The sequence below is a fragment of the Vipera berus genome, assembly GCF_964194415.1.
Source record: "Vipera berus genome assembly, chromosome: 10".
NCBI lineage: Eukaryota > Metazoa > Chordata > Lepidosauria > Squamata > Viperidae > Vipera > Vipera berus.
This window is the reverse complement of record NC_138213.1, coordinates 19,361,265-19,373,639: the sequence shown is the minus strand read 5'-3', so window position 1 is coordinate 19,373,639 and position 12,375 is coordinate 19,361,265. Positions and strand designations below refer to the sequence as shown.

The window sequence follows — 12,375 nt, the reverse complement described above, 5'->3', positions numbered from 1 at the left end:
AATAGATGGGGAAGAAATGGAGGTAGTGACAGATTTTATTTTCCTGGGCTCCAAGATCACTGCAGATGGGGACTGTAGCCAAGAAATTAAAAGACGCTTGCTCCTGGGGAGGAAAGCCATGGCAAATCTAGACAGCACACTAAAAAGCAGAGACATCACCCTGTCAACAAAAGTGCGTATAGTCAAGGCTATGGTCTTCCCAGTTGCAATGTATGGCAGTGAAAGCTGGACCATAAAAAAGGCTGAGCACCAAAGAATTGAGGCCTTTGAACTCTGGTGCTGGAGAAGACTCCTGCGAGTCACTTGGACTGCAAGGCGATCAAACCGGTCAGTCCTAGAGGAGATCAACCCTGACTGCTCTTTAGAAGGCCAGATCCTGAAGCTAAAACTCAAATATTTTGGCCACCTCATGAGAAGGAAGGACTCACTGGAGAAGAGCCTAATGCTGGGAAAGGTTGAGGGCAAGAGAAGAAGGGGACGACAGAGAATGAGGTGGCTGGATGGAGTCACTGAAGCAGTAGGCGTGAGCTTAAATGGACTCCAGAAGATGGTAGAAGACAGGAAGGCCTGGAGGAACGTTGTCCATACAGTCGCGATGAGTCGGACATGACTTCGCAGCTAACAACATAACAATCAACCTCTTCTACCTCTGTCAATCAACTCAGAACTCTCTCAGGACTCGCGCTGCAAATTACTAACAAGCAAACCCAGTTAGTATATTTCCCAGGCTTTCGTGTCTTAAGATTAGCTAAGCTCCTCCCATTTGTCAACCGTTCACTGACTCTTGCTGGCTCAGCTTGATCATTAGCTTGGCTTTCATATGGGAAGTTGCTTCTTGTTTGGAGATCTCCTCTGTCATCTTCCAGGTACCACGCGGCTCTCTCCAGTTGCTCCATTCTGCACAACTCCTTCACAATCCCTGAGGAAGCGTGTCTCAATCCCATGCTCAGGGTCTGCAGACAGCATTCGAATCCAGTGGCACCACCAAGAGGGTCCTCTGGAAGTGACCACTCAATTCTGCCTCTGGCCTTTAAAGAACCTTTTCTGGAAGTGGTTTCAACATTAGTGTCCAGGCCAGATCCACACAATGATTCAGAACGTTCACTGCTACATTAGTGTCAATTAAACAGCCGAAACAGGTCAACTGATCATCTTCATCTCAAGAAACGCCCCCAGCAATTTCACGCTGGTGCTAAAAACAAGGGGGCCCTGTAGCATTGGTGGCACGTGGATAAATGGCACATATTTGTATCCCAGCTTTCTTCAACTCCCCTGCATTCGTAACACATATCGTGGGTGCCAAGCTCAGAAAGACACCTCGACATCTCCCGGGTTCCGTCATACTGGGATCACTGGCACCACAGACTCCTGAATGATCCAAGCAAGTGGAAGCTTTGCACTGATTCCACGTTCAGGAGAGAAGTTCCCTACTTTCCCCAGTGGATTATTCAAGGCAGTTGCAATTCCAAAATGAAAAGCAAATCAAAATCGGCACAGAATTCCTGCTTTGTCAGTGGCATAGCACCAGATGTTCCCGGTTATCCACTCAAAGCACCATGCCAAAGAAGGGCAGTTTGTAAACAGTGCCAGCTGGAAAACCTGGTATGGTTCATGGAGATATTTTTAAAAACATGATCTCACAACTGCCTCCTGTGAAGTAGTCAGAACATTTTTCTTACAAAGCCCTCATTATCTCCAACACTTAAACAGACATTATCAATCCGGATAGGGACAAAGAGAGAAAAGGTGCAGCTTGCAGATGGAATGCTAATGTTCCAGGGACCGATTTCAGCTCTTTCCCTCTCTCCTTGCAGTTTGCATTTAACCCTCTATATTAAAGTCTGCTAAGAAGGATCTCTGTCAGATTTTGGGTCTACGACAATTTGCCACGACCAGCTCACCACAGTCAACTCACCACGGCCAACTCTCCCTGGGAAAAGGGTTACACTAATATCAAAGAAACGGTGGAATAAAATAATTAAAGAAAGAACGCCAAAGGAGAAACAAAATGTAATGAGAATGACAAAAAAATATTTTTAAAATTGTTTTAAATAATTAAGTTTGAATTGTTGAATTGTTCTGTGGTAAGTCGGCCGTGGCAAGTTATCCTATTCCAGACATGTCAAACACAAGGCTGGGGGGCCGGATCCGGCCCACGAAGTGGTTTCATGCGGCCTGCGAAGCCATCCTGGAAACAGTGAGGGAACGGCCCCCACTGCCTTGGCCCTGGCCCAGAGACCCTCCTTCTGCCAGAGACCCTCAGATCTGTCCCACTCCTGCCCAGGCCCCCATAGGCACCCTTGATGCGAATGATGTAGAGCTGGCCACGCCCACCCAGTAGGCCATACGCACTCTAGCCACACCAACCCAGTAAGCCATGCCCACCCAGTAGGCCACACCCACCCGGTCCCTTGAGGCAACTGCAATGCTGATGCGGCCCTCAATGAAATTGAGTTTGACACCCCTGTCCTATTCCATCAGATTTTGAAGCTCCAGGACCACCCATGCTGGTCCTGCTGTTGGAAGACGTTGTGCTAGTTAAACTGGACACTGGATTTGGCCCACGACCATCTTCAGGCTGCCCGTGGAACTAATCCAAGGAAAAGTATAGTACATCCTAAAGCAGAGCTTCTCAATCTTGATTCCTCCTAAAATGGTAAACGAATTGTGCAACTCCCACTCCCTCCATCCCAAATGCATAAAATTAATTGCATTCACTGAGGTACGGTTGGACAAGAAATAAATGCACCGTACTTAATGGTGAGGATCCTGAATCACAGTTTGAGAAAGGAGCTTGAAGCCACCATTACTTTTTAATGCATTGCTCTCATAGTTTTCATAACTAGGAAAAAGCACAGATTAAATCTGGAATGGAGATTAATGGGCTTTTTTTAATGTTTCAAATTCTATAAAAAACAAAATGAATTCAGAAGATATTTATACTTTCTGGAAGAATAGCTCAATGCTTTCACGTTTTACTCTACATTTTTAAGCAAGGATAGTCAGGTTCCAGCCTCTGCCTAACCCCTCCAAAATCAAATTACCTCCGATATGGTAGATTTGCAAACTTCTCTAGCCACCGATTCAAATTTTGGATCTGTAGTCAGGTTCAATTTGTAGTTCCACAACAGCTAAAGGGAAAACAAGAAACAAAAGATAAAATGTAACTTTTAAAAATGCTCCTTTGGAATCTTTTTTAAAGCAATAGCTCAATCGGATCTAACATAAATCTGACATTTTTCCTCTGATATCAGGAGTTCAATTTAAATTAATTTATTTAAAACATTTATATAGCCAACTCTGGGTGACTGCCAAAACGTATAAAACAACATTTTCTGCACATCACATTAATCTCCGCATTCTGATCTTTAAGAATCAGGGAGCATGTAGATCAGAAATTTTTTTCCTGAAGGCAAATGAAATTTATACTTTGTCTCTACACAACAGAAAGAATCCAAAAGCAAAGAAAGGGTAGACTGATTCTAGTCTTAAGCTTTTCTATTAATGACCACACTGACAACTATTCCATCTTACTACCATGTTCCTAGAGCACACCACTCACCAGCCTATGAGTATTTTTCAAACCTGGCCACTTTAAGATGTGTAGATTTCTACTCCCAGAATTCCCCAGCCAGCCATGTTAGCTGGGGTCTGTGGGAGGTGAGGTCCACACATCTTAAAGTAGCCAAGGTTGAGAAACATTGGTGTGTTTGTGTGTGTGTGTGTGTGTGTGTGTGTGTGTGTGTGTGTAGAGAGAGAGAGAGAAAGAGAGAGGGAGGGAGGGAGAGAGAGAGAGGGAGAAAGAGAAAGAGAGGGAGAGAGAGAGGGAGGGAGGGAGAAAGAGAGAAGGAGAGAGAGAGAGAGGGAAGGAGAGAGAGAGGGAGAGAGGGAGAGAGGGAGGGGGAGAGAAAGGGGGAGAGAGAGAGGGAGGAAGAGACGAGAGAGGGAAGGAGAGAGAGAGGGAGAGAGGGAGGGAGGGAGGGGGAGAGAGAGAGAGGGAGAGAGAGAGGGAGGGAGAAAGAGAGAGGGAGAGAGAGACGAGAGAGGGAAGGAGAGAGAGAGGGAGAGAGGGAGAGAGGGAGGGAGGGAGGGGGAGAGAGAGAGAGGGAGAGAGAAAGAGAGAGGGAGAGAGACGAGAGAGGGAAGGAGAGAGAGAGGGAGAGAGGGAGAGAGGGAGGGAGGGAGGGGGAGAGAGAGAGAGGGAGAGAGAGAGGGAGGGAGAAAGAGAGAGGGAGAGAGAGACGAGAGAGGGAAGGAGAGAGAGGGAGAGAGGGAGAGAGGGAGGGAGGGAGGGGGAGAGAGAGAGAGGGAGAGAGAGAGGGAGGGAGAAAGAGAGAGGGAGAAAGAGACGAGAGAGGGGAGAGAGAGAGGGAGAGAGGGAGAGAGGGAGGGAGGGGGAGAGAGAGAGAGGGAGAGAGAGAGGGGGGGTATCCATGCCCTTTTGTTGGTGTGCTTTCTTTAATAGGTTTTACTATTACCAGCCACTGAGTAATCATTGAAGGCAAGTAAATGGCAATTAGCATAGAACTTTTAGGGGCACAATTTGATACAAATGATAAAACAGAGGCAAGGAGGGGGGGTACTGGACACGTGAATCTACTAATTAAAATTCACACCAACTAATAATGCAGCTAGATAGAGGCTGGCTCTCCTTTCCCTTGCTCCAAAAAGCTCAGTATGAGAACTGTTACTCTATCCCCTTGAGACCTTACTTTCAACACAATGCAGCCTTCTCTTGCCCTTGAAAGGGGTGCGTTTCTCTCTGTTTGTGTGTGCGTCCACGCACCTGTTGTGCTTTAGTGTTCCATCCAAGGAAACTGGGTGCAGTGCAAATGCCGTGCCAGTTACCCACCCACCTTATTTTCTATGAAGTTCACTGAAATCACCAGAGGAGTAATTAAGACGGCATGCAATTGGAACAGTGCTAGAATAGCACTTTGCATATGCACCCTGTAAGAGAGCTGTTGCTGTTTTTCATATGAACCTTTTCCAAAAAGCATCCAGCCCAGAGCAGCAGAAACCAGAGGTGAACTGGTTGCAAAGAGGAGCAACAGATCAGGGCAGCAAAAGGAGAAATGACTAAACGACGAGCTGATTGAACAGAAATTGTTTTAGAGCACAAACTAAGTAAGTGCTAAATTCAGGGACATTTATTCGGTTGCATTCCCCTCAGAAGCTTAAAGGAAAACGACTGACTGACTGTACGCAGAGGGAAGTTTTGCCTTTCGAGCACAATGCCTTTCAAACAAGCTTTTCCCAACCAACAGAATTCTGACTTGCCTGCTTCGGCAGCCATAGAAAAGTAAAGAAAGGTGAGCCTTTTCCATTTGGATGGGTTAGTCAGGATCCCATCAACTCCCCTTTTGTCAAAACAAATGTGCTCAGTGCTCGCGAAACAACATGTGCCAAATCTTTTTCAAAATCTTTTTCAAAAAGCACACTTACGTGGTTGCAGTCAGATGAGATTTCATTATCCGGCTAGAAATAGAAAAGGGAAAAAAATGTATTAATTCAGAGGTCAGGGTAGCCTGCTTTCCTTCCCCACAAATAAGCCAAGGACATTGTCTCAAAGTAATGTGCACGATCAGACTAACCTTGCAAACCGCTCTGCAAAGGTGAGCAGCCCGCAGATTAAATGCCATTTTATCTTGTCTAATCAATTGCTACCACCGAGGAATTCGCTTCAAGTCAAAGGCATCAACTACAGTAGTGGTCAAAATTGTGTAAACCTTTTGGGAAAAGTGTACTGTAGAAATGCCACCTTTGGTTAAGTTTCCACCAATTTTTCTTCTAATTTCTTTATCACTGTAGCCTTGTTCACTTAATAATTCTATTTTACATCGCTTTCTGGGCGACCAGTCAACTCTTTGCACCATTACTTTAATTTTATTAGGTTTTACAAGCTCACAAAACGAAAGAACACACACAAAAAACCCCCAACCAACTTGATAGCCATCACATAACACACTGACAAATGTCCTCCTCTCAGCTTCAATACATGACATCAATAACTGGATCCCGCTATCATCTGATTGGCTCATTGCCCAAACAAGATGACACCCGATTGGCTCTCTAAACACTCATGCTCATTGGCTACAATCAGATGAAGGAAAGCTACCTGATATCAACCTAAGCAAGTTATGCTTCCTTTTTCTGGTTATTTGGCTATAACATTTCACAGAATACAGAACAGATAATTGAACAAACTTTGTTGCATTACATTCTTGATTAAATTATCTTTCCATTGATATATAATTTTATGGTACTACTCCAAAAAAAAGTGGTGTTATTAGCCCTCAAACCTCAAAAATACTTTCCCCAAAAGGTTTCCACAATTTTGGCCCACCATGATGAGAGCATCACACCATCCGCTTTTGACCTGATCTAAGCAAAAGCCAAGAAGTCATCTCAATTCAACAAGCATCTTAAGATTAATGGAATCTTTTCCTCCAGATGAGACTGAAACAAAGGGCCAACCTCAAGGAGATTCCACTATATCAGGAGTAGGCAACCTTGGCTCTTTTATGACTCCTGGACTTCAATACCCAGAATTCCTGAGCCAGCCATGCTGAGGGGAAAGGGAGAGGTTTCCAAGCTGAGCCGTGCTGGCTCAGGAATTCTGGGATTTGAAGTCCACGAGTCATAAAAGAGCCAAGCTTGCCTACCCATGCGACTATACACATGCCCAGCCCAAAGTAATGCAGAACAAATCTTTCTCACGTGCCTTCGGCTTATATTCATATTCCTTGTCTATTTGGGGTACCACTTCACTCCCCTGAGTTATTTTTAACCATGAAATATTTTAACTATGTTTAAAAATGTATAACTACCAGTATATTTGCTTACATTTGCCCCTTGATATCCTTCATTTTTCTTATATCAACTACATTTTTTCCCTTTGGTCAACTAGGCACATTCCTGGGCAAAGGACACTCCAAAATGCCGGATTACAACCTCCATCAATTCCCTACCAATGTAGGTCATGGGACAAGGACTGCAACTGAAGTTGCAGTTGAAACCTTTGAAGGGCATCATCGTATTGAGGAAGGAGAGTTGCATACACAGCCAAATTATTAGCTCAGGAATCCACCCACCTTACTAACTCTGGGCGGCTTACAGTTACATATACAAAATTAAAATCAGACATTAAAAAAAGGACACATGAGGGAGGGCGGGAGTGGAGTGGGGGAGAGGTGGGATCTGTTATCAACGAGCTCCAATGGGTCACCAAGCCGACTGGTACAGCCATGACTTTAGGCCCTTGCGACAGGATAGGAGGGTTGCGGGCCAAGATGTTCCAGAGGGCAGGAGCCACAGCAGAAAAGGCCCTCCTCCTGGACTCCTTTGGCTGACAGGACCCGCAGCATGCCTTCTCTACCAGCAGGAATGGTACAGGCCAATCCCAGTGGGGTGAGATGGTCCCTCAAGTAGCCTGGACCAATGCCATGACAGGGTTTAAAGGTGGTCACCAACACCTTGATGTGAAGCTTTGAAAGCCCCTTTGCTGTTTTCTCCATCTTTCACTTCGCAGCTTGCCTACAGACTCAGGGGGAGGGGGGGGATGACTGGAACATATAATTTGGATAGCGAACTGTCGGCCCATGGGAACCAAGGTCACCTGAATACTGGTTCCTGAGAGCTGAGGAAACTTTCTCAAAACAAATGTACAACGGCTTATTGCACAATGTGACCAATTGGACAAAGGGAAGGGGGGAGAAAGATTAGCTGCTTTTAATATTAGTTGCTTTTAATATACTGAAATTTGGCACCAATAAACCGGAGCTGGTTTTCCTTACACTTGTGCCAAAATGATTTACTCAATAAAGTTTTGCATTAGAGACTTGATCCTCAGTTGGAACTTGACCCTTGAATTGCAGCTGGAAGCAGACTGGCAACCCAATGCAGCTTGGGGAGCAACGGTGTTACAGAGGCCATTCTTGGAGGGCCCAAAACTACCCATGCGGTCACACTGTGTACCAGCTGTAGCTTCCGAATGCTCTTGAAGGGTAGCCCCATGTGCAGCGCATTACGACAAACCAGCCATGAGATGACCAGGGACTGAACGACTGAGCACAGGGAACCCTATTGCCCCGACTGGGACTTTTCGTGGTTCACCCGTGACTAGACAACTGCCTCACATTCTAAGGCGACCACAAGGCACAACCAACCAGGCTTCTCTCCTCAGTTACTCTCAAGTCTGCACTGATCCTGGGATTTCTCTTCACAGGAGGTTTCCTATAGAACAGTCCACTGCCAGCCATGTCCAATCAGCATGGTCAGCAATTTGGAATCCAATCCAAAACGTCTCAAGGAAACCAGTTTAAGGATATACAGCTAGTCCTTGACTTATGACAACTGAGCCCAAAATTTACGCTGCTAAGTGAGACAGTTAAGTGAACTTGCCCCATTTTACGACCTTTGTTGCCGCAGTTGTTAAGTGAATTGCTGCAGTTGTTAAGCTGGTAACACGGCTGTTAAGTGAATCTGTTTCTCCCATTGCCTTTGCTTGTGAGGAGGTCGCAAAAGGGGACCACGGGACCCTGGGACCGTCATTAATATGAACCAGTTCCCAAGCGTCTGAATTTTGTTCACATGACCATGGGGATGCTGCAATGGTTCTAAGTGTGAAAAACAGTCATAAGTGATTTTTTTTCCAGTGATGTTGTAACTTTGAACAGTCACTAAATGAACTGTTGTAAGTCAAGGACTACCTACACAGGTTTCAGGGCAACAATTCAGAATGTTTCAGGCTTTGAAGGTTCACATGGTGTTGTGATTCAGGGTCAGCCTGTGGGTTCGGCAGTTGGGTCGGACGACTCAGAGGAGGAGGGGGGGGTGTTGAAGAGCTTGCTGATGAGAGCCCTCAGCCAGGCCCCTCCCACCTGGTCACGATGGAGACCCAGCTGTGTGAGCCTGACAGCGTGGATGAAGATGACCCACAGCTGGCCCTGTTCAAGGACGCCCGACGCAGGAGGCAGTCAATCAGGAGTAAACAGAGTAAGGCAATGGGGCACCTCGGAATGAGGCAGAGAGAAGCCACGCCCTGAACTCTATAAAAGGGGAATGCGTGGGAGGGCTGGTTTGCTGAAGGCAACCGCTTGAATAGCTCCTGTTTCTTGGTTCGTGTCTTGTTTGTTTTTGTATCAATAAATTTGGCAGGCTTAATTCCAGCCTCTTGCCTTCTTGTAAAAGGGGTTGTCCCTGCCTTTTCTGCAGGACCGGTAGCAGGCTGGTACAGAACACATGGGAGCCAGTTTGGTCTAATGGTTAGAGCAGGGGTAGGCAACCTCGGCTCTTTTATGACTCATGGACTTCAACTCCCAGAATTCCTGAGTCAGCTGACTCAGGAATTCTGGGAGTTGAAGTCCATGAGTCATAAAAGAGCTGAGGTTGCCTACCCCTGGGTTAGAGCACCAGGCTAGAAAATGCAAGGTGGTAAGTTCCAGTCCCACCCTGGACACAAAAGTCAGCTGAATGACTTTGAACCAGTTACTCTTTCAGGCCAACCCACCTCACAGGGTTGTTGTGGTGGGGAAAATAGGAGGAGGACGAAGCATTAGCCATGTTAAAATACATTAACTGAATGTATTTAACAGAAAAGCATACAACGTTTTCTGTCCACGGAGCATTTGGATGACCACAATCCAAGACATAAGTCTAGGACAAAAACTACTTAAATGTGAGTCCTATCGGGGCTTGTGTTTAATCGTGTCACCTTTCATTTAAACATTTTAATAACAGTTGCTCTATGACCTCTCCTGAGACAATGGCCACAATTCTAGAGAAAAGAGAAATGCAAGGTTATATTTCATTTTACTTTTCTAAATCCAGACTAGGGAGGGCTTTATATAGTCTTTCAATAAGATCCACATCCCAGCAAACAGGATGTGATATTTATAAAAGCAAAGGAGTTCACTTCTCCATAAACTATTCGGCTACCGCTTATTAAATGTAGTTTGTGAGCAAAAGAAAGTGCCGTTCTAAACTTTGACAGACCTACTGAAGGATCTCTCTCTCTTCTGGCACAGGGCACGTCCCTCCGTCCCACTCTTTGTGAATAAGGGTTCAAGCCTATCCTTTCTTCAAAAACTAACATTATGGTTTTATATCAGCAGAATGCTATTTAGGCAACAATTTTAAAGCTCATCTAGCAAAAGTTTACAATTAAGGTAACAGTAAATCAATTACCCACAATTTAGCTCTTCGTTCTTCAAAGTCTAAGTGCAGGTTATGGAGGAATATATTCAGAACGTGTACTCACTCACAGTAGCAATTAGGAGCTTCGGCAACCAAACGCCTAGAAATTAACTAGCCTTACTAACTTGTCCATGCACAATTGGTCAGAAAAATGACTCTTTGTGGGTTCTGATGGTGCCTTACTAAATTTGTTCTTCAAAAAAAAAAAAAAAAGAACATGACAACCAAGTATTTATAGCCACCCAGGAATGCCATTCAATCTGGATTCCACGGAAGATTATGAACTCTTCCTTTAGGACGTCATCTTAATACTAACTTAAGCTAACAAGTAGGTTACTTTGGTCGCTCAACAGCGATTCGCTGGTCAAGCGGGCACAGGAGCGCTTGCATTTTCTGCATCGCATGAGAAGAGCATATCTTCCTTCCCCTGTCCTGACCACTCTCTGCAGAAGGATGATTGAAAGCATCCTGTCGTGTTGTATTACTCTGCAGTTTGGCGGTCTTAATAAGCCCTAATAAGCAGGCATATACATAGAATGAAGGCTACTGCTAAGCTTGTAAGCCGCCCTGAGTCTTCGGAGAAGGGCGGGATATAAATGGAATTAAAATAAAAATAAAAAAAATAAAATTACTGTTTCAGACAGGAAGGCTGTGCAGAGAGTGGTGAGGACGGCAGAAAAGATTATGGGCAGTCCACTTCCTTCTATCCAGGACCCGGCATATAAGCCATGCTCGAGCAAGGTCCGCAGGATTGGCTGGGATGCTACACATCCTCTCCATGACCTGTTTTCCTTGTTATCTTCTGGGAGGAGGGGGCTTCGGGGTATCCAAAGCAGAATCTCTAGATTCAGTCACAGCTTTGTACCATACAGTATCATCCTTGTGAACTCAAGTTTCTTCTTTCCGTTATGTATTCAAAATGGACAGTGGTATGTGTGTGTGTGTGTGTGTGTCTGTGTCTGTGTGTCTCTCTGTGTGTAGCGTGTGTATATGTGTGTGTATATATGGGTATGGAGTTGTTGTTTTTTTGAGAGCAGGCAACAGAATTTCATTTTTAGTGTGTGCCAGTGTGCTCACAGTAAAAAAATGACAATAACAGTTATCTTATCTTACCTTATCTTATCTTATCTTATCTTACTTACAGGCTGCTTTAATTCTAAATTAGCCTACATTTTGAACTGTAGACCAAACTGGCTTCCAACAGCAGTCTAGGAAAAAGATGTCCTAGATAACAAGAATGAAAAGTACTGAACTCTAAATCTGGCAGTACTGCTGTAGCCACCTTGAACTGCATTAAAAATTGGCTTCTGTTCATAAGGATGACCTATGAAGGACGTCTCCAGAACAGTCAATCTGCTTCCTGAAATTGCCAACGCTTCCAGAGTATCCAAGGCTAGTAATTTAGTTCACTTTTTAGTAGGCTGTAATAATAGGCTTCAGGACTTTCTAAAATGGTTAAAGGTGGTGGTATCTCCTTCCATATACTTAGAAAAGCAAGACTTGGTGCAAACCATGCAAGCTAAATGCATTTCATCTCTTAAAAGAAAAAGAAGTTGCTACAGCTGAGCTGATATCCTGCAGAGAATAAAATATTTAATTTCATTTATTTTACAATATTTATAGCCCACTCTAATCCTAGCTAATCTGGGCAGGGTGAAACACTGTCCAAAATTTGAGCGGGGGGCGTCACCCTGGAAATGGTTGATAGATTAACAACAGATCCCACCTACACCCCTGCTCATCCTCTCTCCCCATCTTTTAGTTATAGTTGGTAAGTTCCATTTTTATAGTATTTTATTCTTATTATGTACATGTTTTTGTATAATTTTATTCTTTTGAACACTGTAATTCACCCAGAGTGGATCATGGTAAGATAGGCAGCAAATAAATTAAATAAATAAATAAATATTAGCAACAAGTATCGTAATAATAATAATAAGTTGGAAGGGACATTGGAGGTCATCTACTCCAACCCCCTGCTCAGGCAGGAAACCCTACTTAAGAATCCTCTACTATATCAAGAGTGCCATTCCCGTAATCTAAAGGCCAATAGCTTCCTTTGCCGTATTTATTGAAATATCTCTCAGCAACTTTAACAAGTGTGGCCTTCAACTCACATAATTCCACAACATGCTATCTGGGAACTGTGGAAATTGGAGGCCACGTAACTTAAAATTA

General features: G+C 44.4%; 1 protein-coding gene across 2 annotated transcripts in view; it reads right to left on the bottom strand.

Moving 5' to 3' along the window:
* The window catches only part of GLG1 (golgi glycoprotein 1), an 82,073-nt gene that overhangs the window by 41,577 nt on the left and 28,121 nt on the right, over positions 1–12,375 (bottom strand). For both annotated transcript variants that reach the window (XM_081335601.1, XM_081335600.1), the window contains exons 2-3: positions 5,446–5,478; positions 3,045–3,131 (exon numbers count right to left, since the gene is read on the bottom strand). In XM_081335601.1, coding sequence (XP_081191727.1) covers positions 3,045–3,131; positions 5,446–5,478 — 120 coding nt within the window. The remainder of the gene's footprint in view (positions 1–3,044; positions 3,132–5,445; positions 5,479–12,375) is intronic.